Source organism: Acipenser ruthenus, chromosome 30 (assembly GCF_902713425.1).
Source record: "Acipenser ruthenus chromosome 30, fAciRut3.2 maternal haplotype, whole genome shotgun sequence".
Taxonomy (NCBI): domain Eukaryota; kingdom Metazoa; phylum Chordata; class Actinopteri; order Acipenseriformes; family Acipenseridae; genus Acipenser; species Acipenser ruthenus.
Window position 1 is genome coordinate 9,553,151 of NC_081218.1, and position 27,217 is coordinate 9,580,367.

Here is a 27,217-nt window from a genome sequence, read left to right on the forward strand (position 1 = left end):
TATATATATATATATTAAAACTCAGAACATTGTACCCCGTGCAGATGGGCGTTTCCTTGTTTTCTGAGCTAAAATCATGTGAGCGTGCCCGGGCAAACGCAGTACCACTTTTTAACGCGTACCACAAAATAACAGCACAGCTGGATCGTATATTGTTATAAGGATGTCTCGAGAAAAACAAACCAGCCACAGGTCTAATCGTGCTGCGTAATATTTCCTCTTCACATTCAACATTCCCGTACACAGGACAGTTTGACAGAACTGAGGTTGACTCAGCGAGAGCGAACAGGTCAGGACTGAAAAGTTTGCTGGCGGATGAGAATGAACTTGTTTCATCGAGCTGGCTGACAGGCGGTTACACCAGAGGTGCACGGCTCCGCCTCGCCTGTGCTCTGTACTGCTGCAGTGAGCTGAAACTTACATTGAAACTTTAAAGCACACTGCCACTGTCAGACGCGAGTAACACACGCACACACGCAGGGTCGTTTGAAGGATTGTCTGGATCGAGACATTTCAATGAGAGAACGATACCACGGAAAGCATTAACGTTCTCTGTATATCACTACACTTTCCCATTGTAAACAATGGTCATTTCTACTTGGTAAGTACGCAGTGTTTGTTTCTTTTTAGTTCAACTGTTATTACCCAGGTAAATGCTACCGTCACAGCTCACACATGTTTGCTGTTTAAATTTTGAAGTTGTGTTAATTATTGTGTGAATAGGGCAGCTTGTTTAATAAAAGCAGACGTCTCTTTATATTTTGAGTAATAATTATTTTCGCAGTTAAATGATAACTGCAGCACAGGAGGGAGGCAGTGGAACCAAGCGCGCGATGAGTTCCATTCCAGACGTGCTCATTGGTTGTTAAAAATACAAAAAAAAACAATAAAATAACAATTGTCTAAATGATGGGTTCAAGTTTATAACTAAGGTCGGCGTTTGTTCTAATCTGCGTATTTGTGCACATGTTTAGAATGCTTACATGTATTATTATTATTATTATTATTATTATTATTATTATTATTATTATTATTATTATTATTATTGTTGTTGTTGTAATGAACGTTTTGCTGTGAACGGTGTTCTCTGTGGGAGCGAGTTTATTCTGTTATCCCATAAGAATATGGAATGATTTTGCATAGTTTGGCTCCTAACATGAGCTGAACGCGAATCTGCACGCAGGCACGGGCTTGTCTATTCGCTGCACAATATCACACGCCAGGCACCGGGGCTTCAGTTACAAGCTTGCGTTGCTTACTTCCTTATAACCTGCAGTATTCAGGGGCAATGTTGCATTTTACATTCCAAACAAAAAGGTTAAAATGCGAACCCAAGTCCCGTGTGTGATTTTTAATACAAAACGCGACGCACAGTGGGCCTGTAGGCTAATGATCTGCCCGCTGAAATCTTGTGGTGCAAGAATGATATTACTTTGTGGGTTGATTTGATCAACCTATAGCCAGCCGTCTGATACAAACTCGAGATGTTTGTAAGAGCTGCAATGGATTTCACTTACCACGTATTTCATTATGAGTAACCCTGGGATCACCAGGGAGGCTATATTGGTGATTCCCCCAAGTGCTGTAAAATGCTCTAAAAACCCAACTGTGATTAATGGTTAATCAAGCCAAGTTCTGTATATTATCAGTGTGCCAGCCCTAAAATAAAAGTACACGGTTTGTTTGTTTTTTAACTAAAATAAGTATTAGAATTATTACAGGGAATACTGTAGGGATATGTTTAGCACTAATACTGAATGATGACTTGAAAGGGACAAAATACATGGTATATATCTGATGGCATTGATCTGTGTGGTGGAAGACAGACTACAAGAATACTGCTTTACGTGTCGTTTTGAGTATTAGGATGCTTCCGCTAAAGTAAAAGGTCACAAGTTTATGCTGAATGCTTTAAAGAAGTGTTTGGCAGAACTATAAGAGGAAATAGGTAGACCTTGTTTTACACTTGTTTGATCAGCAGTGATTTTTTCCATTAATTTGAAGTTCAGACGATAATGCTTTCAATTTCACTTCTCCATCAGTCAATTTTTTTTTTGTGGAAAAATTCCGAAGCTCATCGAATGACGTGATTATGAGAACAGGGGAAAGTCCACTGCAGGTGTCTGCTGTTAGATAACGCTGTGTGGCTGTGACACTTACAAAATAAATGTTACTTTCCAATCAGGTGATACTCGGCACAGAAAATATATTATAAAACCAATATTCCTTTCCTTTTTTCCTTCTAGGTGATATTTAATCAGCAAAAAATAAAAACAACAAGAAGTTTCCAGCGAGTTCGGTGTCTGGGTCATGGCTGGAATTTGCAAGTCTCAGGGTACAGGGTTCCTAACGGATATGTCATCCAAGCACAAGACCCCAGTTAAGAACTTTGAGAATCTAACTCTGGACTCGGGCTATGGAGGGATGGCAGGGTCCTGCAGGTCCTCTGTCCTGTCCCTGTCCCCCACCAGCCTGGACCCTCCCACCTGTCAAGGTGGCAGCTTGTGGACCATCCCAGGAGACGTGGGCTTCAGCCAGGACAGCGGCAGCAGCAACAACGGCTGCCACAAGTGCCAGTCCGAGGGCCTGGAGGGGCTGGATCTGTGCCCCAAGCTGCCGCCTGTGGACTACGTGCCCTGGAGCGAGGAGGAGATGATGAGCGTGATGAGGAAGTGCCAGCCGAGTTCCTTAATCAAGGAGGGCGTCTCTCCTCCCTGCGCCACCGCCGGCCTCCTCTGCAAGCTCTCCACCTGCCTGGGCCGAGCCCTGCTTCGAATCGCCAGGGAAGCCCAGCGGCTGAGTCTCCAGTGCGCCAAGTGCACCAAGCTGGAGGTCCAGAGCGCGGCCAAGCTCACCCTGTCCTGGACGCTGTCGGAGGCCTGCGTGGCCGCCGGGGTGCGGGCGCTGTCCCTCTACAACATGAGCGCTGTGGAGCCGTTCTCCACGGGGCAGAGCGCCCTGTGTGGGCTGCAGTTCTCGGTGGGGCGCATGTTCCGCTGGCTGGTGGACAGCAAGGTGGCCCCCCGGATACACGAGCACGCTGCGATCTACCTGGCGGCCGCTCTGGAGAGCCTGCTGGAGGAGGTGTGCGGCCGGCTGCTGTCTGCTCAGTCTGGAGGGAGCCTGGATGAGAAAGCCCTGGAGCACGTTCTCAACAACGATGCAGAGCTGTGGGGGCTCTTCCAGCCCTACCAACATCTGTCCTGCGGGAAGAACGCTTACGGTAAGAGAAGCACTCGGTCCCCGCGCAGCCCCTCTCCTCCTCAGTCTGTCGGTTTGGGCAGATCTCCTTGTGCTTGTAAACCTTGTGGTGCTGGTGTTGTTTCACTATTAATACGCGGCTGCATTTTAGGAGGACTGGCAGACTGTGCTTGCCTGAGTTGTTTTTGTAAAGCTGAAACTGTAAGAATTCAAAAGTGTTTCCAAATACCATGTGGTTCAGAAATGTTGTGCTTTTTTTAAACCGCATAACATTTCCTAGAACCGATAAACAGGAAATGACGCAAGTGTTCAAGATGATATATTTGGTGCTTCTTAGAAGTAAAGAAAAGTTGGTGCATGTCAGAACAAGCCAGCAGTAACCGAATCATGGACTGTGGGAGCAGTGATGGTCTATCACAGGGTAGGCACTGCAGACCTGCACATTGTTAATAGCAATGTGCAGGTGACAAAAACTAAACAGAAAGCCTGTAATATTTGTCATATTACAATTTGTGACTGTAACACAAAGTTTCACACCAGACAAGAGGGTAGTTTACTGGCATGGAGAGCCCTACTTTCTTGAGTGGGTTGATTGAGTATTGCAGCATGCAGCTGAAAAACAGCCCACAATACCTGACAGTGCAGCCCCAGGCTGCTGCTGACTCAGCCCCGGAGATGGATCACTTTTGAAATTGCAGTGAAAGTTCTTCTCCAGCCCACCTCTCCTCTGATCCCCTCTGGGACCTCCCTGCGACCCCTCTGCCCTGGCTGACATGTGTTTCCTGTGAGCAGTGTTGTGACTGTAACTGATTGATGGGCTGAATGGGTCTGCAGGCAGTGTCTATTGTCTGTTTCACAAGTGTTTTGACATAATTCCACTTCATGAAAATCAAGTCGACTCAGATAAAGTGGAAGGCTTAGTTCTCAAGATAAAGTCATGCATACTATGGTTACATTTTGGTAAGTGATCCTGAGCAGTACGTGCATCCTATTGCAAAAGTAGAGACGTATTGCAGGTTCTTGGTAACCATGCACATTTTCATTCACATGCCCACTTATCTAAACACTTGTATTTAATACAGGTCTGCAAAGAGATCTGTGTGAATTGAGGATCAACTTTGGGTTGATTGCTTTGATGCATTTCAGAAACTTCCACAACTTTACACTGGTGGCACAGTTTGTCTTTCTGTCGTTCTTGCCCATGTGTTTTGTTTTGTCCAGGGAAGGTTCTGTAGAAAGATTAATAAGTTCCAGGATCTTACTATAGAAAGAACACACTGCCTGCACCTGCAGTGGACTTGTTTCCTTCTCGGCTGGTTCTCATCAAACAGGTTTGACTCTGATCCCTGCGGCGATGCACAATTCCTGAGAACTCTGTAGAGGAGTCTAGGAGTGTCTCAGCTGCACTGTGTGTGTGTGTGTACGTGCGATATCCCCACAGTTGAACACATCCCCGCCTGCGAGGGTGCAGCTGACTGCAAGGGGAGCTCTACCTTGTTGAGGTTTGGTCGGGGTGCCCCACTGTCATACAGAGTCAGGGTTGAAGTGGGGGTACGCATGTCCGATCTGGGGGAGTCATTCCACTTTGGGTTTAATTGGTGTCATTATCAGATCTTTAGGAGTTCTCCAGAGGTTTGTCAGGTTCAGTTTAGTGATAGGTCTAGCACTGATTTTTACTAGAGGATTGTCTGCAGTACCAAGGGCTATGGAAATCAGACACGTAACAGTGCATGGCAGTCTCTTTAGTGGATTTGCAGTTAATATGACATATTTTACCAGGATACCATCTTTGAGATTGTGTTGCCAAGTTAACTTGCTAACTGCTTTAATCGCTGGCTTTGAACCTGCATCTCTTTCTACTCCCAGTCCTTCACTTACTCACACTGCCTGCCTGCCTCTCTCTGTAAACTGAATTCTCATTCTACCCCCCAGTTGATGCTGAGTTGAGCTGTTTCATTAAAACAATGCTGCCACAGCTCAGTAGGTGAAAGGTGCTTTGAAAGTGGTTAAGCCCGGCTCATGTGCGGAACAATGGAGCTGCTGTTTGGTTCTGGAACGTCGGGGCTGGCGGAGGCACAGATCTGTCTCACGCCCGGCCGGCCCCCCAGTGGATTACGCTGACTTCAGCCGTTTTCACCAGGGCTTTTTATCCCAGCAGAATGAAATGAATGGGATTCATATTACGACTTTCTGATTGCTTAGGCTTCAGAGCTTCCTGCATGTGACCGCAGTGACCTTTGTGTGAGTGTGTGTGTGTGAGTGTGAGTGTGTGTGTGTGAGTGTGTGTGTGTGTGTGTGTTTGCATGTATATTTTTGTCATCTGTGTCTATGTGTGAGTCTACTGCCTGGATGAAATCAAAACTCCCAAACTCTATCCATTGACTGTGGCACTTCTGATCATAGTCCTGTTTATACAGTTACAGTATAATGCTGCAATATCAAAGTGCAGCATTTATTGCAGTATGTATATGCAGGGATGGAAATAAGACTCCTATTGCATAGCAGTTTCACCCATTCCAGGTTTTAATACAAGCTTGATTAGCCTCAGTGTATAGGTAACAAGCTCAGGTGTGTCTTGTTAAACTCACAGTGTTATGCTGCTAAGGCTGTATTAGCCCTTTGTTATTCCAGCATTCATTCCAGTACGTATGTGACGAGTGTGTTAATGCTAAGTGTGTGAGCTCGTGTCCCTGTGTGAGATGTGCAGCTCGGTCACACTCTGTGGTGTATTTGCTTGTATGTCTGTGATCTGGGTAGTTCTGAGTCTGATCACATTTGGAGCCGGTACTTTTGACAGTGGTTTGACTGAGGCCCTCCGTACATGAGCAGGATGCTGAAGCGTTCCTCTCTGTCAGACTGCCCCCTCTTCTCCACCCCCTCCACCTCCTCCACCTGTGCAGACAGCAGAGCGGTGCAGGAAGCTGATACAGCTTCCTCTCGATGTCTATTCTTAATTGTCACCCATCTTCAATGGAAAGATCAGACGTCCTCTCTCTTCAGCGGCTACGACAAACACTTACAAACAATGTGACTTTCAATCTCTGCTCAATACCTCTGACTTTGTGAGTCACCCATTTGACCTCCTCCATCCTGAAATGATTTCAGCATCAGTAACATTTAAATAAATAAGGGGACTGTTTTTAAACTTCACAGTGTAAAGCCCAGTTTGAAAGAGGTATGGCATATTCAGTGGGGGCAAGTGTAAACATGTTTCAATTCACTAACTCAGAGATGTCAGCCACTGTATTACTTGAACAGGTTTTGCTCTACTGTTTGAGAAAAGCTCTGTGAAGTTTAGTTACACGGATTTTGTTTGGTCCCTTCTTTGTGAATCTGGCATCCCCAGTATGCTTGTACGTGTAAATGGTGCAGTTTGCAGTAGATCTATCTGGAAACACTGTAACAAAGCCAAGGCAGGTTTAACACCCAACAGGCCTCCCTGGACACGGGGAGACTGATATTAACACCCTAAGCTCACGTCATTCAGATCACGTTTAAATTGCTTTTTAAATGTCTTTGCAATGGTTTTGAACAGCACTCTGTAAAACTGGTTACGTGAAAAACTGCTGTGGGCAGTACAGCCTAAATATTACAACAGAATAAGAAAAAACGAGAGGCCGCTTATTGATGTGTTTCTTTGAAAACCTGGTGTTATATTTAGCGGAGAAGGATGAAAAATAATTAAAAATAAGTCACTTTGTCTAAATTAAAGTTAATACAGACAATGTGTTACAACACCCCTCCCCCGCCCCATGCCGGCAGCCCTCTCCGTGTTCTAGTGCTGATGTCACAGTGTTCACACTGCTTCCTGGAAGACTGTGTCTATCTGTGGTGGAGACGCTGTTGTACTGTCCATGTTCTAGTGCTGATGTCACAGTGTTCACTCTGCTTCCTGGAAGACTGTGTCTATCTGTGGTGGAGACGCTGTTGTATTGTCCATGTTCTAGTGCTGATGTCACAGTGTTCACGCTGCTTCCTGGAAGACTGTGTCTATCTGTGGTGGAGACGCTGTTGTACTGTCCATGTTCTAGTGCTGATGTCACAGTGTTCACTCTGCTTCCTGGAAGACTGTGTCTATCTGTGGTGGAGACGCTGTTGTATTGTCCATGTTCTAGTGCTGATGTCACAGTGTTCACGCTGCTTCCTGGAAGACTGTGTCTATCTGTGGTGGAGACGCTGTTGTATTGTCCATGTTCTAGTGCTGATGTCACAGTGTTCACGATGCTTCCTGGAAGACTGTGTCTATCTGTGGTGGAGACGCTGTTGTATTGTTGCACCTTGGTTTGCAGGGGTTGCGTTGTGAAGGTACAGTGCAGATCATAATGAAACAAACCTTCAATCATATACTAAAGCTGTTAGTTATACAGAGCCATCCTCTCCATCCCTTGTGCTTGTTTGCTGCATGGCCGTCCATTAACCCCTTCCTTCCTTCTGTCTCTCCCCAGGCGTTCCCTCCCTGCCCTCCTACCTGAGTATCCACACGCTGGGCCAGCCCGGCTCCCGGGCCCTCTTCAGACACGCGGAGCTGCAGACCCTCCTCACCACGTCCGTGGGCAGCGTGGCGGAGCTCAGTGAGTGCTCTCAATCTACTCAACTAGACCAGCGCAGTGCATGTAGCCCCTCTCTTATAAAAGTGTTCTAAAGTACAAGCACAGCAAAATGTAATAAAGCACGGTAAAGCACAGGCAAGCACTGTAGGTAATTGCAAGTTATAGTAAAGCATATTAATAACTATGGCAAATAAGGTAAACTGTGGTAAATACGTTGTATAGCCATGGGAAAAACCTCGGAAAACTGCAAAAAGTACCGTGGGAAACTTTCATAAGACATTTCATGTCAGTGTTCGGTGGGAACCTCTAATCAAGTTGAGAGTGTATTTCTCACACACTCTTCGCTGTGTGGGTCTGTTTTACTAAGAGTGCAAGAGAAAGTATATATTAGAAGTCATTAGATCTAAATAAAAAACAGACGAAACCCTGATATTGACATACTTCCTGTGTTTATGCAGAACCTGCTGTGGTTTAAATGGTTCCAATGCTTTGCCATTGACATTGTGACTGCAGATCTACACTCTCAGTGAAATTACAAGTGTAGCTGCTGCTAATAGGTTTCAGTGGGGACTTGACTTACAATTAAAGAATAGACAGGACATTCACAAAGCCCAAAGCATCATTGACATGAGCATCATTTCTATTTTGTGAAAAGAGAATAAAACACATGTTAGTCTAAATGTTATAAAACTTGAATGAATGACTGAAGAATAGCAGAGAGCCCCTGAATCCCATTCCGTGCTTGTGTTTGTGATTCTAGAATCTCTTTGCAGTCAGTAACTTTTTGAGTCTCGTCTCTAGACACTGCAGTACGTGCTACTTACAAATGAATTGAAGCAAACCTTATGCATTCCAGGTGTGTTCCTGTGTGTTCTCCAGAATAGACTCGGCGGCAGCAATAGCAATGCGTCCTATTAATTCATTATGAGTGATGAATATGAGACTTTAGCAGGACAATGATGGTATCAGATGTAACTTCATCCCAGCCGCTATCAGGACAGCAACACTGTAATATAAAAATGAATTGTAGGCTATGTATAGTTTGCAACTCATTCATACATTGCTTCTAGTTTAGTTTTTGCTCTCTGCTGTTGAGTGGGAGTTGGGCTGGGTTGGGGAATGAAGTGCACTTTCTGAACAAGGATTGCACTCCCAGAGACCTAGCACAGAACAGCACTGTGCTGTATATCCATCAATCATCACACAGTACAGCGCTTTCATCTTTTAGATTTCCCCCTATCAACTTAGTTATCCGTGACAGATACTAATCCAGCGTAAACAATGTGACTTTCAGTCTGTGCTCAGATACCTCTTTGATGGAGCGCTGCCCTCTTGGTGTGTGTGTGCCAGGACATTATAATGTTACAATCCCCCTCTTGTCTTGTGTGTGGGATTGTGTTTATTTAGTATTTCCGTCTCTTTTTTTTTTTCTTCCATGATTAATAAATAGTGAATGTACTGTTCCGGAATGCAGTTAGCTGTCCTCTCTGTTCATGTTGTACGGAAAGTATATAAAAACACCTTTTGATTTAAAAAAAAGTCCCTGAAAAACTGGACAACATTCAATACTGAACAAACAGAAGCACCCCTGCTCCCGTTGGGAATTGCAGACCACTGGAAGCATATACCCCACAATGGCTTATTACACCTCTTTGAAACTCCAGGGCCCACAGGAAGAGTACTGCTTAAGGAACAAAGACACCATTTCCTAGAACAAGAATTATTCTAGGTCAGACAGAAACCAATTCTAAACTTTTAAAAACATTCCTCGCTAGATTATTCACAGGTTTCTGAGGATCTTTATTGAGTAAGACCTGAACTTCATAGTTCAAGATCCGCTGTATAAGAAGTCTGGGAGTGGGTCTGACTGGCTTCAATCTAGATAAGTAGTAACTGTGAAGCTGTAGGAATAGCCTATTGTCTGTAGGGTGAATCATTCACCAGTCATCACACATCCAGCCCATGCGTCCCGAAATAAAAATAACTTTCCAAAAATCATCATCACAGACGCTGCCAAGCAGAAATGAAAGCGCTTTCCTGAGAACAGCAGCTTTCTGTGGTGTCTCATTCGAAATCAGATGATGTGCAGCATGTAAAGAATCGAAACAAAATGCCCTTGTGTTCTTTGGGGTGATTTTTTAAAAAGAATTCCCCTCCCACTGTACCCTTAGCAGGCTGTGTGTGTGTGTGCTTGCTCAGAACACGTCACTCGCCTTCTATTTTGAAGAGCAGTGTGGTCTGCAGTTTCAGCAGAACGCAGGGATGTGGTTTGGTTTAGTTTCACACTGAGCTCATTCACAGGAAGAACACACAGGTATGCCGGCCTGCTGATCTTCTCAGCAGCAGGGTTGCAAATAGTCTTTGTTCAGAACATCTGCAGGAAAGCATGATTTCATAGCAAACGCTGGAGAGGACTGACTCTCCTCTCAAAGGTTACCTCTCTCCTAAACCATACCTCACCCTCCCTTCGACTCTATCGGTGATCCAGACACTCCCACCTCTTTCTGTTATTCTGTACACCACAGGGATGGAAATATGAGTCCTATTGCTTAGTGATTTCTTTTGTGCTTGATTAGCCCCAGTGTGTAAGTAACAAGCTAAGGTGTGTTTTATTAAACTCATAGTAAAACAAGGAATGGATCAAGCTGTAATGCAAATGTCAGATTCCAGCACCAAAACTTCCCTTCAGGGTCACAGTGCCGGGTGGTGGTCTGGCTTCGAAAACATCGGGTACTATTCATAAAGCTTATGAGTTATTAAAAATGTGTTTTAAATAATGAAATCTAGAATGTTGTCATCTTGGATAACTTTACACTTTCCGATTCTAAACTACAAACTCGATCAATACGTTCAGATCACATGTTTAAATTCAGCTGTTGATATTAGTAATGGCACTCACTACTGGGCTTCAGAACCACTGGAATCTGAGCACCAGGTCCAGTGAAGTGTGCTCTGAACTGCTTTAAATGAACAGTGTCTTCCTCCCTCTCAGGCTCCCTGGTCATCAACGCCATGTTCTTCCTGCAGCAGCTGGGAGCTCAGAGCGGCAGCGGGGGGGCCTTCCAGCTGCACTTCAAGCAGGGGCCCGTGTCGTGGGAGCCCGAGGCCCTGCACGCTCTCTACTACTACACACGCTGCCAGCAGATGGAGTGGGAGAACCCCAACACAGAGCCCCCCAGGGTCAAGCTGTGCAGCGAGAGGTGAGGGGACCAGGGGGTGAGGGGACCAGGGGATGAGGGGACCAGGGGACCAGAGGGTGAGGGGACCAGGGGGTGAGGGGCTGAGGGGACCAGGGGGTGAGGGGACCAGGGGCTGAGGGGACCAGGGGGTGAGGGGACCAGGGGACCAGGGGGTGAGGGGACCAGGGGGTGAAGGGACCAGGGGCTGAGGGGACCAGGGGGTGAGGGGGTGAGGGGCTGAGGGGACTGGGGCTGAGGGGACCATGGGACCAGGGGACCAGGGGGTGAGGGAACCAGGGGGTGAGTAGCTGAGGGGACCAGGGGGTGAGGGGACCAGGGGGTGTGGGGTGTAGAGGGGGTTCTGGAGGTTGTAGTGCTATATTGGGATCGGGGAGAGTGTAGAGAGGGTTGTGGAGGGTGTAGTGGTGTATTGGGATCGGGGAGGGTGTAGAGGGGGTTCTGGAGGGTGTAGTGCTGTATTGGGATCGGGGTGTAGAGGTGGTTCTGGAGGGTGTAGTGCTGTATTGGGATTGGGGAGGGTGTAGTGCTCTAGTTGTGGAGGGAGATGTAACCTGCAGTTGCTGTTTTGGGTCTGCTTGGGTGAAGTGATTTCAGTGAGGGACCTGGGCAGTGTTGTGGCTCGTCAGTATAGTGTCATTGCAGGGCTCAGTATGAGATTAGAAAGCAGAGGGCTGCACCGGCCCGTGCTGGGAGTGAATGGAGGTGAATCGTGGCTGTGTGCCGTGTTACTGAGCTCATGCCCCTGTGCTGTTCCAGGCCCTACGTGTCCCTGCCTCCCGTGGCGGAGTGGATCCGTGTCTGCGTGGCTCACGCCGAGCACCGGCACAGCCTGACCATCGACAGCAACGACGTCCAGCAAGCAGCCAGACTGCTGCTGCCCGGAGTGGACTGTGAGCCACGACAGCTCAGGTGAGCAAAACAAAACACAAGAGGAAGGGCCTTCAAATCCCATGCGTTTCTTCATTGTGTGTTTTTTACTATTCCCTTATCTATCTTGTTATCATGTGTTGAAGTTTCTTACTGCAATGGCTCAGTCTTCAGTTCTAGTTGCCTATTGGTGTCCCAATAGATATTGGCATCTACTGGGACACCTTCCGTCACCCTGTGTCCAAACCCTGTGTCTCAATTGTGTATATCTGAATACAGTAACACAGTGTGTGTGGGATGCTGTTTCTCAATGCAGCCCGGGGGAAGTGTTTAGTGTGTTTGATAACGCAATAGTACACTGTGTACAGCAGGAGAATGAGCACTTGTGTATATCTCCCTGCTGCTGGGCTGGGTGGGGAGCTACTGCATGGGGTCCCACATGCTGATTCAGACATGCAGACAGGAAGAAACCATGACATCATGAGAGGGCTGTGTGAGCACAGGCTCATTACATTGCTGCCTCATGCTATGAGACTGTAGCTATGCATGAATGAACAGTGTGTATAATCACTGTGTGTTTGGATCTGTGCTCTCTGTACATATGTGTATGTATACACAACATGCATACAGTTCATAACAGATAGAATTATGTATTTGCTATGCACGCAGTTCCTTCATAAACACATTTATTAGATGTCAGTATATTCACTGGTGTGTTATATTCACATTAGTGCTGCACAAGGGGCTGTTCTTTAGTAGCTAGTGTGCCCCAGGCACACACACACAGATTATCTCCGCCTATATTTTGGTTTCGAAGACATGCTTGGTAGGATTGAGCTTTTGGCTCTGAAACTCTTCAATTATCAAACCTCCGAGAGATCTCTTGTACTGAGAGCCATTATTGAGGCCAGATAAAGAAATTGAAACCCCTGCAAAATGTCAAAAGTAATTTGTGCAGTCCTGGATGTGGAAAAAGCTGCCAACCAAGCACCGAGTATGAAAAGGAATGCATCCCTCCAGCACAATTAAACACTTTGCTGACACGGTCCTTTGCCTTGGTGGTCCGCTTTGCACCCTGCATTAGCAGTGACACCAGCCATTGTTTGTTGCAGATTTAGGGGAAAATGCTAATGACTCAGTACAGGAGCAAGAGAAACCAGAGCCACTGGGTGTGATTGCAAACACCATGAATTAGGGAGGGGAGTGTATCGTCAATGCTGCCCTCAGTGGGCTGCTCTGTAGTGTATATTGGCTGGTGTTTGTTGCCTGTGTTCTGGGACATGCTTTGACTGTGCTCTGTCTCTGTCTGCTGTCCTGGCAGGGTGGAATGCAGTCTCTACGCCTCCAAGCGCCTTGAAGCCCAATCGGCAGAGCAAAAGCTGAGGTGGAACCTGGCCTTCCGCATGCTGAGCTGCGGCCGCACTGACCTGGTGCAGCCAGCGGAGGCGCTGCTGGGACCGGAGGGGATCAACTCCCTGAACGAGCAGGTAAGAGGGCAGAGCAGTCCTGCGGTAGAACAGGGAGAGGAGGAAACAATCATGCTGGTAACGTGCTTCATTTGCACAGTGATTCTGTTGGTTTGCCAAGCTTTTTTCACATAAAGAAATACCAAAAAGAAACATAATGAATGTCAAGTACACCAGACAACCCCAGACGAATGTTTCCACTAGAACTCTTTTTCAGTGGGTTCTTTTGATTTTTTTTTGCTTGTTTATAAATTCCATTTCTGTGCACGTGTTTGTGTGCGTGCATGCGTGCGTTCCTGCTCCCCAGGGCCTGTCCCCTCTCATGTATGTGTGTGTTCCTGCTCCCCAGGGCCTGTCCCCCCTCATGTATGCCTGTGCCGCTGGGGACGAAGCCATGGTCCAGGTGCTGTTGGAAGCCGGAGCTGATATTGATGTTCAGGTACTGCAGCACTTTTGGGAATGAGTCCTACAGCATGTAGCTTTGGGTCAAAGTTTCAAAACATGTACTCCAGGCTTAACTCCTGTTAATTAAGTGCTATTTTTTGAAAGATGAAAACTCCACAGTAATGTACAAAAGTGAGAAACAAGCAGCTGAGAGTGCCTGAGAGCACTTTAATCACAACACTACAGGGTTGAGACTACTTTTGTAAAGTCAAACAGGTTTGTTCTTCTTTCAAGAGTTAATTAAAGGCTGCAGTCCAGTTTTCTGAAGGGTTACTAGTACTATGATCTCTGTATTACATGGTTTCTCTTTCAATTTGTTACTCAATTCAGGCAGTTGTCAAGTATACCGCACTCTCAAGTTAGATTAAAGATTACATAAATTAAAGTAGCTGTGTTTTCACTAATTTTGCTGTTTTTTTGTGGTTTTCATGACATTTAAACCGAGTTAATAAGAGAGTCATGAATGTATGGTAGTAGTTTTTGTGTGCTGAAGATGCACTTTGTTGTGTAAGTGTAGGCGTGTGTGGGTTCACGTTTTGATAGGAGCTTTTTCCTTGTATTGCTCATCACCAGTCACTGTCTGATTCAGTTTCAACAATGCAAGATTTAAGGTGTAGCCTGGTACAAGCCAGAAAAGGGATTTTTACTGCAGATATGGCACATGCAGAATGTCGCTGTAAATAAAACACTTCTACAATAAGCAGCGTGTTTCCCACAGTCGACAACAACAGGCTGCAGTGCTTTTGTTTTTTCAAAACCACATGGAATTCTTCTTTAGAAGTCAGGTGGCTGAGTGCATAATTATTTAGGGTGTGGCAACACATTCAGATTCATCCTAACAGCTAGCTCCCTGCGCCCCCTGGGTTATTCAGTGGATGTTGATTGGTGTCTATTGGGTGTCGCAATCCTCAGGTCCCTTCCTCTGTTTGTCACCAGTCCCTCTTGGATACAGGTAGAACAATCACAATTTGTATTGTGAGATGTTTTAGTGCACAACACAGTGGTCCTTTGGGTGTATGGGAGGCTTAATTTCATGAGGCTCAGCCCCCTCTTCTCTGTGCAGTGGCTGCTCCACAGCTCTGACCTGCTCCCTTCCACAGCTCTGACCTGCCCCCGTCTCTGCAGCTCTGACCTGCTCCCCTCCACAGCTCTGACCTGCCCCCCTCTCCACAGCTCTGACCTGCCCCCCTCTCCACAGCTCTGACCTGCTCCCCTCTCCACAGCTCTGACCTGCTCCCCTCTCCACAGCTCTGACCTGCTCCCCTCTCCACAGCTCTGACCTGCTATCCTCTTCACAGCTCTGACCTGCTCCCATCTCCACAGCTCTGATCTGCTCCTCTCTCCACAGCTCTGACCTGCCCCCCTCTCCACAGCTCTGACCTGCCCCCCTCTCCACAGCTCTGACCTGCTCCCCTCTCCACAGCTCTGACCTGCTCCCCTCTCCACAGCTCTGACCTGCTCCCCTCTCCACAGCTCTGACCTGCTATCCTCTTCACAGCTCTGACCTGCTCCCATCTCCACAGCTCTGATCTGCTCCTCTCTCCACAGCTCTGACCTGCTCCCCTCTCCACAACTCTGACCTGCTCCCCTCTCCACAGCTCTGACCTGCCCCCCTCTCCACAGCTCTGACCTGCTCCCCTCTCCACAACTCTGACCTGCTCCCCTCTCCACAGCTCTGACCTGCCCCCCTCTCCACAGCTCTGACCTGCCCCCCTCTCCACAGCTCTGACCTGCTCCCTTCTCCACAGCTCCGACATGCTCCCCTCTCCACAGCTCTGACCTGCCCTCTCTCCACAGCTCTGACCTACTCCCCTCCACAGCTCTGACCTGCTCCTCTCCACAGCTCTGACCTGCCCTCTCTCCACAGCTCTGATCTGCTCCCCTCTCCACAGCTCTGACCTGCCCCCCTCTCCACAGCTCTGACCTGCTCCCTCTCCACAGCTCTGACCTGCTCCCCTCTCCACAGCTCTGACCTGCTCCCTCTCCACAGCTCTGACCTGCTCCCCTCTCCACAGCTCTGACCTGCTCCCCTCTCCACAGCTCTGACCTGCTCCCCTCTCCACAGCTCTGACCTGCTCCCCTCTCCACAGCTCTGACCTTCTCCCCTCTCCACAGTTCTGACCTGCTCCCCTCTCCACAGCTCTGACCTACTCCCCTCTCCACAGCTCCGACCTGCTCCCCTCCACAGCTCTGACCTGCTCCTCTCCACAGCTCTGACCTGCTCCCCTCTCCACAGCTCTGACCTGCCCTCTCTCCACAGCTCTGACCTACTCCCCTCCACAGCTCTGACCTGCTCCTCTCCACAGCTCTGACCTGCCCTCTCTCCACAGCTCTGATCTGCTCCCCTCTCCACAGCTCTGACCTGCTCCCCTCTCCACAGCTCTGACCTACTCCCCTCTCCACAGCTCTGACCTGCTCCCCTCTCCACAGTTCTGACCTGCTCCCCTCTCCACAGCTCTGACCTGCTCCCCTCTCCACAGTTCTGACCTGCTCCCCTCTCCACAGCTCTGACCTACTCCCCTCTCCACAGCTCTGACCTGCTCCCCTCTCCACAGCTCTGACCTACTCCCCTCTCCACAGTTCTGACCTGCTCCCCTCTCCACAGCTCTGACCTACTCCCCTCTCCACAGCTCTGACCTGCTCCCCTCTCCTCTCTTCCAGGTCCCCAGTAACCTGCAGCGGGCTCCCTCGGTTCACCCCGAGATGAGGCACAGGACTGCACTCGCGTTCGCCATTGCGTTCGGCCACATCTCTGTGGTTCAGGTACTTTCTCAAAAAATACTTTCTGTCGTTCTGCATATGTGCTTTTATCTGTTCTTTCTGCTCCATTGCCAGTGAGCAGCCAAATGATTCCTGTCTTTTGTTTTTAGTTGCTTTTAGAAGCTGGTGCCGATGTGGACGGCTGTGTCACCGATGGAGTGATGTCGGAATCTCCTTTACAGCTTGCAGCAGCAGCGGGTTAGTATTTCATATGCACAGTAGTCTGGATTAGGGTGTTTCTGTAATTTTTATGAGCAAAACTGCCAGTGGGTGGGTCAGGAGTATTCTGGGTAACAATCATTTAATTTAAAGATCTGGATAGGTAGTTGTAAACGTCTAAAGCCATGTAAAGGACTCCCCTGTGCTGTAATCATGTTGTTGAGAACGCTGTTTGATCTCCTGTCTTTTCGCAGGTCACTTGGAGCTGGTCTCCCTGCTGCTGGAGCACGGTGCGGACCCCCTGTGTGGGTCAGCCTGTGAGGGAGGGGTGGGGGCGTCGATTCATGGGACCACCAATGCATTCAGCCTGGCTGCAGCGCACGGGCACAGGTAAGGGGCAATGCCAAACAGAGTGCAGTGCAGCCTCATCCCTCAATATCAGCTATGGTTATTGCACAGATTCATTGGTTTAGTGGCATTCAGTAGATGATAAGGACACAACCTAGTGTATGATGTAACTTAAAACGTGAGTATCGATGTTTCTTAAGAAACTGCACAGACGCCATTTCTTAATCAGTGTTAAGTTTATTTCATACATGCAGGGAAACCAGTCCAAGTATAGAACCGATTACTAGTTGTTACTTCTTTTACATGACATTAAATACCCTTCTGCATAGGTGTCTCTCTCCTCCTCTTCCTACAACACTCAACCAATGGCAAAGGGACAATGCATTATTCCGGTCACTATGTACCATGTGCACTCCAATCAGGAAAAAACAAGTTTCTCTTGATTAGTTTATACAAATCTACAAATCTCTTATCAGCCCCTTTGAAGTATCTGGCTCCTTCCAGATCCCCCTGAAGACTAGCTTTATGACCCCCTCATACACCAGCTGTATATTCTAAGCAAAAACCTGTTTAATTAGTTTTATACCCCACAGTGGACTCCCCGAAGGGCAAACGTCTTTCATGTCAGGGCTGGAGGTCAAAGGACTTGTTTGTACAGCCTTGTGCTGCTGGCCAGTCATTTGCTTTGACACAAAAGAATCCTTTTCAGTTGTCATAACTTCAGGGTAACTTCTCTACCATATTGCCTTCAATTTACTTCTAATGTGCGGTTGTTTAAATATAGTTAAATATACGTTAACTTGGTGTTTTTCTCAGCTCTCTGCTACCATCCATTGCTCAATGAAGCTGCTATTATTTCTTGCTTGCTCGGAGTCAATGCAGTGCAAGTATCTATATACCCAGAGTATATAGCCAGCCTTCATCTATTACAGCAGTGCTTGCATTTTTGGAACTAACAGTTTTTTTCTATCCAATGTTAAATCACTTTTCAGAAAAATAACATGAATACAGCCCTGTCATTCCTCATGTGTAGCAAACTGCTATTCAATACTTGTTCCATGTTTTCCAACAGTGTATATATGCACATGGTATTTCAACAGCCATGCTGTAGACTCACATACATACACAGCTTATGAGCGATAATTTCATGCTTAACAGTGACCTGCATAAACGTTACCTCCCTTGAGAAAGCCACCGAAAGTTTCCTCAATGAATGTAGAGTTCTGTAATTGAATCTGGAGGTGATAACCCTCAGTCATGTGTGTAACAACCCAGCAGGGAGATGGATTGCTTTATCCTTTAACTTACAGTACAACATGCCCTGTGCTTTGCTATATCAGACCTGTGTGAAAGCAGTGCAGTGCTGCCGTGTGAGGTGGCCAGTCTGACGGCCGTGTCTGTGTCTCCTCATCAGGAACGTGCTGCGGAAGCTGCTGTCCCAGCCGGCGAGTCACAGCAGTGATATCCTGTCCCTGGAGGATATCCTAGCAGAGGGGGAAGGTCTCCCCACCCCAGCCAGACCCAGCCATAGTGGGAAGGTGCGCAGGAGAGTGCTGCAGGAGGCCGTGTACCAGAGTGCGGAGCATGGCTTTCTTGACATCACCCTGGAGCTGCACAGACAAGGTGGGACATCCGCGCTTCTCACCTGACCGCTCCTGCATCCTGTGTGCAGTGGAAATGTTATGCTGGAGCAATGCTGCAAGAGTTTTTTTTTTTGTTGTTGAAATACGTTGATGCTCCTGTAAGCTGTTCTTGTGTGCCTGTTTGTTTGTTTTAGTTTTGTATCTGTCCCTCTGATCAGATCGCTGCCTGCTGAAGCAGATTGTAATGTGTTGTGTGGTATTGGTCCTCTAGAAGCCGTGCCGTGGACCCTGCACACGTGGCTGGAGTCTCTGCGCAGCGCCTTCTCTCAGCGCCGCTGGGACGTGACGCAGTGCCTGCTGGGAGAGTTCGGTGAGCTCAGGGAGGTGTTCAGCCAGGAGATGGTGTCTCAAGGACTGCCGATCCTTTTCGAGATCCTCCGCAACAGCAAGGTACAGGACAGACACAGGGCGGCTTGCTTCAATTGTATACCATGGATAAATAATACAAATGGCAATACTGTGCACTTTTATTCAGTGCCTTTCATGTCCAACAGCATACCAGAGAGCTGTACACAGCAGCTATTAAACCAAGAAGTACATTTAGAAATACAAAAAACAAATGAAATGATAAAAGTTTCACTATTGAGTTGTTTTATAGTTATGGATCAAACCAATTAGCAATTAATGAGTAGGCCCTCTATTAATTGAGATTGCCCTTGGGCCATTTCCATATTACTTATTTTATTAAATTGCAATAGAAGAGACTGAACTGGAGTGTGGTGTAAAAACATCTCTCTCTCTCTCTCTCTCGCTCTCTCTCTCTCTCTATATATATATATATATATATATATATCACATATAGTAATTGTTTACGTGTGTGTTTATTCCCTGGTGCAGATTGAATCCACATTCCAGCAGCTGGCAGCGATCTTCAGCCGGTGCTACGGGCCGTACCCCATCCCTGCTGTGCCCGACACTGGCCTGCAGCAGCAACTCCACCTGGGTAAGACTGCTCTCCATCACACACGAGGGAGGCACAGTGTAGACAAGCAGCAGCAACTCCACCTGGGTAACACTGCTCTCCATCACACACCAGGGAGGCACAGTGTAAACAAGCAATAGCAACTCCACCTGGGTAACACTGCTCTCCATCACACACCAGGGAGGCACAGTGTAGACAAGCAGCAGCAACTCCACCTGGGTAACACTGCTCTCCATCACACACCAGGGCACAGTGTAGACAAGCAGCAGCAACTCCACCTGGGTAACACTGCTCTCCATCACACACCAGGGCACAGTGTAGACAAGCAGCAGCAACTCCACCTGGGTAACACTGCTCTCCATCACACACCAGAGCACAGTGTAGACAAGCAGCAGCAACCCCACCTGGGTAACACTGCTCTCCATCACACACCAGAGCACAGTGTAGACAAGCAATAGCAACTCCACCTGGGTAACACTGCTCTCATCACACACCAGGGGGGCACAGTGTAGACAAGCAGCAGCAACTCCACCTGGGTAACACTGCTCTCCATCACACACCAGGGGGGCACAGTGTAGACAAGCAGCAGCAACTCCACCTGGGTAACACTGCTCTCCATCACACACCAGAGCACAGTGTAGACAAGCAATAGCAACTCCACCTGGGTAACACTGCTCTCATCACACACCAGGGGGGCACAGTGTAGACAAGCAGCAGCAACTCCACCTGGGTAACACTGCTCTCCATCACACACCAGGGGGGCACAGTGTAGACAAGCAGCAGCAACTCCACCTGGGTAACACTGCTCTCCATCACACACCAGGGAGGCACAGTGTAGACAAGCAGCAGCAACTCCACCTGGGTAACACTGCTCTCCATCACACACCAGGGCACAGTGTAGACAAGCAGCAGCAACTCCACCTGGGTACTTTCTCACAGTTCTTCAGTTGGAAAGGTCCATATGCTTAATGGAGTATATGTTTTCAGTACTTGCTCACAGTTCTTCACTTGGAAAGGTCCATGTGCTTGCTGGAGTATATGTTTCGGTGCAGGCACCGCAGTGAATAACAGGCTGTTCTTCTTTGTAGATCCCTTGTTCCTGAACAATAAGGAGATGTCAGATGTCACCTTCCTGGTGGAAGGGAAGCCCTACTATGCACACAAGGAGCTGCTCGCGGCTGCGTCCTCGAGGTAACATTTATAAATTACCCCAGTGCTGCATCAGACCATTTCAATAATGACACTTGAACCCAGATCTCAGGAGTTTGATTGTGACACTTGAACCCAGGTCTCAGGAGTTTGATTGTGATACGTACCCAGGTCTCAGGAGTTTGATTGTGACACGTACCCAGGTCTCAGGAGTTTGATTGTGACACGTACCCAGGTCTCAGGGGTTTGATTGTGACACGTACCCAGGTCTCAGGAGTTTGATTGTGACACGTACCTAGGTCTCAGGAGTTTGATTGTGACACGTACCCAGGTCTCAGGGGTTTGATTGTGACACGTACCCAGGTCTCAGGAGTTTGATTGTGACACGTACCTAGGTCTCAGGAGTTTGATTGTGACACGTACCCAGGTCTCAGGGGTTTGATTCTGAACACGTTTTTCATGTATTGGTTGACAGGTTTCAGAGTCTTATTTCTGTGGCTTCCTCTGAGTCTACGAGCCACATTGAGGTGCGGGACGTGACATACACCGGCTTTCAGGTAAGCAAGGTCCAGACTCCAAACAGGAACAGCCTGTCCTGGGGTCTTCCTGTGCCTTTGTGTGCTGTGGTGACCTGCCTGCCTGTTGTATTACAAGCACTGCGTGTATAACACTATGTAACACAATTTTTGTTCCTGGGTAGTAAGTGTTATTTCCTAATTGCTTATGCCTCAAAAGTATAGAAAATGGCTATTATTCCCCACAAACTTTGCTTTTGTGACCAGGACAGTGATATTTTGAAATTTACCTATTTCCAATGAGAAAACGGGCGAATTTGTGTCTTTTCATTCACATAGTCAGAAAAAAACAACATATGAATCCAAATTAACATGTATTTATACTAAAGTAATACAAAAATGACTACAAAAGATTTAGAAGTGAGTAGTTTTTCGAGATTTACGATTATACTGTAAATCACTTTCATGAATCAGCCCCCAAATGTAGTCTCCCATCATGTTCTCGTTATACTGTCCTTGGTAGCGGCGTTCAAAGTCCAGTATATCCTGGTGGAAGCGCTCGCCTTGCTCCTCCGAGTACGCTCCCATGTTCTCCTTGAATTTATCAAGATGAGCATCAAGGATATGGACTTTGAGGGACATCCTACAGCCCATTGTGCCGTAGTTCTTCACCAGAGTCTCAACCAGCTCCACATAGTTTTCGGCCTTGTGATTGCCCAGGAAGCCCCGAACCACTGCGACAAAGCTGTTCCAAGCCGCTTTCTCCTTACTAGTGAGCTTCTTGGGGAATTCATTGCACTCCAGGATCTTCTTTATCTGTGGTCCGACGAAGACACCGGCTTTGACCTTTGCCTCAGACAGCTTAGGGAATAAGTCTTGAAGGTACTTGAAGGCTGCCGACTCCTTATCTAGAGCTCTGACAAATTGTTTCATAAGGCCCAATTTGATGTGCAGTGGTGGCATCAGCACCTTCCGGGGGTCCACCAGTGGCTCCCACTTGACGTTGTTCCTCCCCACAGAGAACTCGGTCCGCTGTGGCCAGTCCCGCCTGTGGTAGTGCGCCTTGGTGTCCCTGCTGTCCCAAAGGCAAAGATAGCAGGGAAACTTGGTAAAACCGCCTTGGAGACCCATCAGGAATGCCACCATTTTGAAGTCTCCTATGACCTTGATGCCATCTCAGAAAAATGCAGATATGTATCCACTTAGGCAGCTGGAACTAAACTGAACTGGTGGGCTTAAGGCCCCTGTATTTATACTACTATTTATATTACTGGAAAGTTCTAGAAGTTACTCCAAGTTTACTCAGCACTGAATCTATCTGGAATGTTCTGGAAAATAGGTAAATTTCAAAATATCACCGTCCTGGTCACAAAAGCAAAGTTTGTGGGGAATAATAGCCATTTTCTATACTTTTGAGGCATAAGCAATTAGGAAATAACACTTACTACCCAGGAACCAAAAAAAAAAAAAAATTGTTACACGGTGTAATGAACAAGAATATGTGATGCACAGCTCCCTCTTGTGGGCAGTGGTGTTACTGCCAGCATTCAGCAGTGTTGAGAACGGTTTCTCTCTTCCACAGGTTCTGATGTGTTTGCTCTTTGTTTAATTCCAGGTGGTGATGCAGTATATCTATAATGGAGGTGTTGAAGGGACACACATCAGCAAGCATCAAGTTCTTGACGTAAGGCTCCCTTACTGAACCTAATTAGAGCTGAACTCACTGGGGTCCAAAGCTTTAACAGACCTCTACTCACTGGACTTTTATTGTATTCTGTGATGTTAAAAAGCGGGGCAAGAATTCATACCTAGCACAGCGGGAAAGACCTGCAGGACTGATACAAGTCAAGGGGCAGCTGCGATATTTTGAACCGATGTGATCTGGTACTGACACTTGAACCCACTTGATCTGTGATCTGGTACAGGAGGCTGTGTGGTCCAGTGGTTTAAAAAAAGGGCTTGTAACCAGGAGGTCCCCGGTTCAAATCCCACCTCAGCCACTGACTCATTGTGTGACCCTGAGCAAGTCACTTAACCTCCTTGTGCTCCGTCTTTTGGGTGAGACGTACTTGTAAGTGACTCTGCAGCTGATGCATCGTTCACACACCCTAGTCTCTGTAAGTCGCCTTGGATAAAGGCGTCTGCTAAATAAACAAATAATAATAATAATAATCGTCCATAAATTTTAAATTAAAATCGGAAGATAAAACCGTAAGAAACTAAGTCAAGTAGACCAGTGTTTTAGGGCAGTGCTTTCTTCATCAGTGTACAAAACGTTTGTCTATTTGTCTAGTTCCTTATAGTTTTAACTCATGATCTGTTGCAGGGATGGAAATAAGACTCCTATTGCACTGCAGTTTCACTCATTTCAGGTTTTAATATGTGCTTGATTAGTCCCAGTGTATAGGCAACAAGCTCAGGTTTGTCTTATTAAACTTATAGTAAAACCAGGAATGGATGAACTGCTATGCAATGGGAGCCTTATTTCCATCCCTGTGTTGCATGTTTGCCACTGCATGCACAGCTGAGTGATCCAGGCCCCTTACTGTACGTACAGTAGTGACCGCTCCACTCACCCCAGGCTCTCCCTGCTCTTCTCTCCACGCGCAGGTTCTCCGCGCAGCCAGTTTCTTTCGATTGAAGGCCCTGAAACGACACTGTGAGATTCTCTGCACCAAAAACATCTACGCAGCTGAGATTGTCTCAGTATACCGGCACGCCAAGGTAACTTTACTAGTTCATCGTCTTTGCACAGCGTGCTGTTTCCTAAATGGATAGATCAGTCAACGTCACTGCATTATTTTGACGGTGTGCAATCAGTAAAGTGTTCTGTATTATTTTGAAAAGAGCTTTGAAACAGACTTTAAAGTTCTAAGTATAAAAAGTGGTCAGGATGTTAACAATGAACAGAATAATTACAGGTAAGTTATTTAAGCAGTTTTAGCAGCACGATGGGATGTGCAACGCTATATTTTTTGCAACCCTGCTGCTTACTCTTTAAATTCAAATAGTTCTATACTAGCGCTCATTGCTGTGCCTTGTGGCCCTCCTGCACCTGTTTGGGAATGTCATCTTCTCTGTGCAGCTCTCTACTCTGCATTTAACAGCACAAGCAATCCGCAAAGCCCTACCTTTTAACCTAATATTTGCTTTTTTAATGAAGTGATTGATTGATTGATTGATTGATTGATTGATTGTTTCCAGCTGTACAAGGCCTCCGAGCTGAAGGTGTTCTGTGAGGGATACTTTCTGAAAAACATGCCTGCCCTGCTGGAAGTGAGCTCATTCCGGCACCTCCTGCTCGGCGTGGACGGTACTGCAGGGGACGAGAGCCTGTCTCACGACCTCCTCCAGACCCTGGCCTCCAGAATGCACGCCATCTACCAGCCGTCCTCCAAGGAGACGATGGTGTAGCGGAGATGGGGCGGCTGTGTGAAACTGTGCATAGAGCCGAAGCCAGTCCCTGACTGCGCTGGCAGAACTATGTGTGTGTGTACGTGTGCGGGCGCGACGTGCTTCATTTCAATATGTTGTTCAGGGATGCTATTATGATTCAGATCGCAATGTTTACTGCACATTTACTGAGGCACTAAAATGTTTGCTTGCACCAAAGAGACCACATTGCGACCTCTTAGGGGGAGGGCTGTTTCACTTCAGGGGTGTTCTCAAAAAATAGGAAACAATTCAGCCAGAAATCCCTGCTTCAGGCTGGAGCGCGCTCACTGTGGAACAGCCTCCTCACCTGAGCCTCTTTGGGGCCGTGTGGGAGTCACACATGTCACATTTCTTACTGAGGAAGCTGGGATCTGCTTTTAAACATTTCAGGCAAGGCTGCATTTGTTTTGTGCCCTGCAAAAAAATGGTATGCTGAATTTCCTGGAACTGCTAGCATTGGTCATGGTCTATCCAGCTGAAATATGTTTGCATTATTTTTACAAGGAGGAAATAAATGTATGCAAACCAATGTCTGATACATATAAATAGATAGATAGATAGTGTAACGTAGCCTCGCTGTCGTCGGCTTGTTTGCCCTTTAAAAACCTAGAGCCTACCTTCACTTTAACAGGTTCCTGACTAACACACAGGACGGCTAAGCCGTTTACCTGTCAACACACACTTTAACAAAACAGTTTTCTTTTTTTAAGCATCCAAACTCTTCTTATCCCAGCTCCCTGATGATCTCTCTCCCTAATGGAGCTGGAAGCTCTCTTTTACAGTTTGTGGCTGTTCCAAATCAACACCAGTTACCTCGTTTGGGAACAGCCACATTCTCACATTTTTTTGGCAGGGAGAGGAATTAACCCCGTCCCTGCCAACCACCACCAAAACACACAACACTCAGACTTTATTTACATGCAGAGCCCTTTCTGTGTTACACTGCCTCCCCTTTGTGCGTAGCACACTGGCCATTCGACAGCCACCCCTCCTCCCAAAACATAACCACCCACCCTCAAGTCCAAAAAAGTCCATTTTCGCCCCTTCCTGCGGGCGAGCTTGAGGATGGGTCGGTCCCTCCGGCGCTTCTGGGTAGGGACCGAAAACCGGCGATGAGGGAACCCAATGGAGTGACAGGGGTAACAGGTGTGCAGGCCGGTGATCTGGCAGGAGCAGCAGACAGAGGTTCGAGGCTTGGCCACAGCGGAGAGATGTCTGAGCCACCAGGGGAAGCACAGCAAAAGGCAGGGGGAGCCCAGGCGCTGGAGACAGCGGGGCTTCTCCCTCAGGCACTGGAGACAGCAGGGCTTCTGGTTTAGGTGTTGACCTCACCCATCTCTGGAACATAAACTCCAGCTCTGTTGGTTCCGGCTCTGGAAGTCCCCGTTCCACTGCCTGTTGCTCTCCTCCTGAGCAGCGGCGGCCACTTTCATTGCCCAAATCATCTCTCGCAGCTCTTCCATTTTTATTTATTTATTTTATTGTGCTGGGTCAGTAGGGCGCGTTTTTACCGCTGCCACCATATGTAACGTAGCCTCTCTGTCGTCAGCTTGTTTGCCCTTTGAAAACATAGACCCAGACCTTTGATTTTTGAGTGCTTCTGCGCACTTTTAACACCAACGAAACAAAAGCCTAGCTCAAACGTAGAGCCTACCTTCACTTTAACAGGTCCCTGACTAACACACAGGACGGCTAAGCCGTTTACCTGTCAACACACACTAACAAAACAGTTTCCCTATTTTTAAACAACCAAACTCTTCTTATCCCAGCTTCCTGGTGATCTCTCTCCCTAATGGAGCTGGAAGCTCTCTTTTATAGTTTGTGGCTGTTCCCAATCAACACCAGTTACCTCGTTTGGGAACAGCCACATTCTCACATTTTTTTGGCAGTGAGAGGAATTAACCCCGTCCCTGCCAACCACCACCAAAACACACAACACCCAGACTTTATTTACATGCAGAGCCCTTTCTGTGTTACAATAGAAGATAGATAGATAGATAGACAGACAGACAGACAGACCGACCAGAAGGCTGTTTCTCAGTGTTACAGTATTACTTTCCCAAATGGTTAAACACTTCCTGGCACAAGTTCTCATGTAGTTCTTGTTGTTGTTGTAATAATTATTGTTCTTGCCATTAATTTATCATTTTGTTTATTGTTTCTGTAATAGTTTTTTCAGCTGAGCCACCTTTTAAAATGTTTGGTACTAAATGTTAATATTCCTAATAGTTGTGCAATATTGTACATAGTTTTTTTTTCTGTTCTCTACAGTTTCTCCTTTTTAATTTAATTTAATTTATTGTAATTGATTTTTTTGTATGTTTTGTACAGATTTGTAAAGCTGACAAATTAAAGCCAGATATTTAAACATGCTGCTGTGGTTGCTTGTTGATAGGACTGTACAATGCTTCATAACTATTAATCTCTCGATAATGATTCATTTTAGAAATACTGAAAGAAGCTAAAGTAATGAAGACACTGAGAAAGTGATTAAAACACAGACAGACAGTATTATTTCTGTTTTCTGATTGGTTTGAATTGGATGATGTAATGAGCTC

The 27,217-nt window shown here is 47.0% G+C and overlaps 1 protein-coding gene across 1 annotated transcript; it reads left to right on the forward strand.

The window, feature by feature from the left end:
* Window positions 1-329: 329 nt before the first annotated feature.
* Window positions 330-27,027, forward strand: LOC117394732 (ankyrin repeat and BTB/POZ domain-containing protein 3-B-like). Its single transcript, XM_033993238.3, has 18 exons — window positions 330-601; window positions 2,247-3,223; window positions 7,647-7,772; window positions 10,744-10,951; window positions 11,708-11,860; window positions 13,140-13,305; window positions 13,634-13,723; window positions 16,390-16,491; window positions 16,599-16,686; window positions 16,902-17,037; window positions 18,410-18,618; window positions 18,850-19,028; window positions 19,476-19,581; window positions 20,649-20,751; window positions 21,185-21,266; window positions 22,840-22,908; window positions 23,835-23,948; window positions 24,429-27,027. Exons 2-18 carry the CDS (start codon window positions 2,311-2,313, stop codon window positions 24,636-24,638), a joined length of 3,054 nt encoding a protein of 1,017 aa, XP_033849129.3. The 5' UTR covers window positions 330-601; window positions 2,247-2,310; the 3' UTR covers window positions 24,639-27,027.
* The last annotated feature ends 190 nt before the right edge of the window (window positions 27,028-27,217 follow it).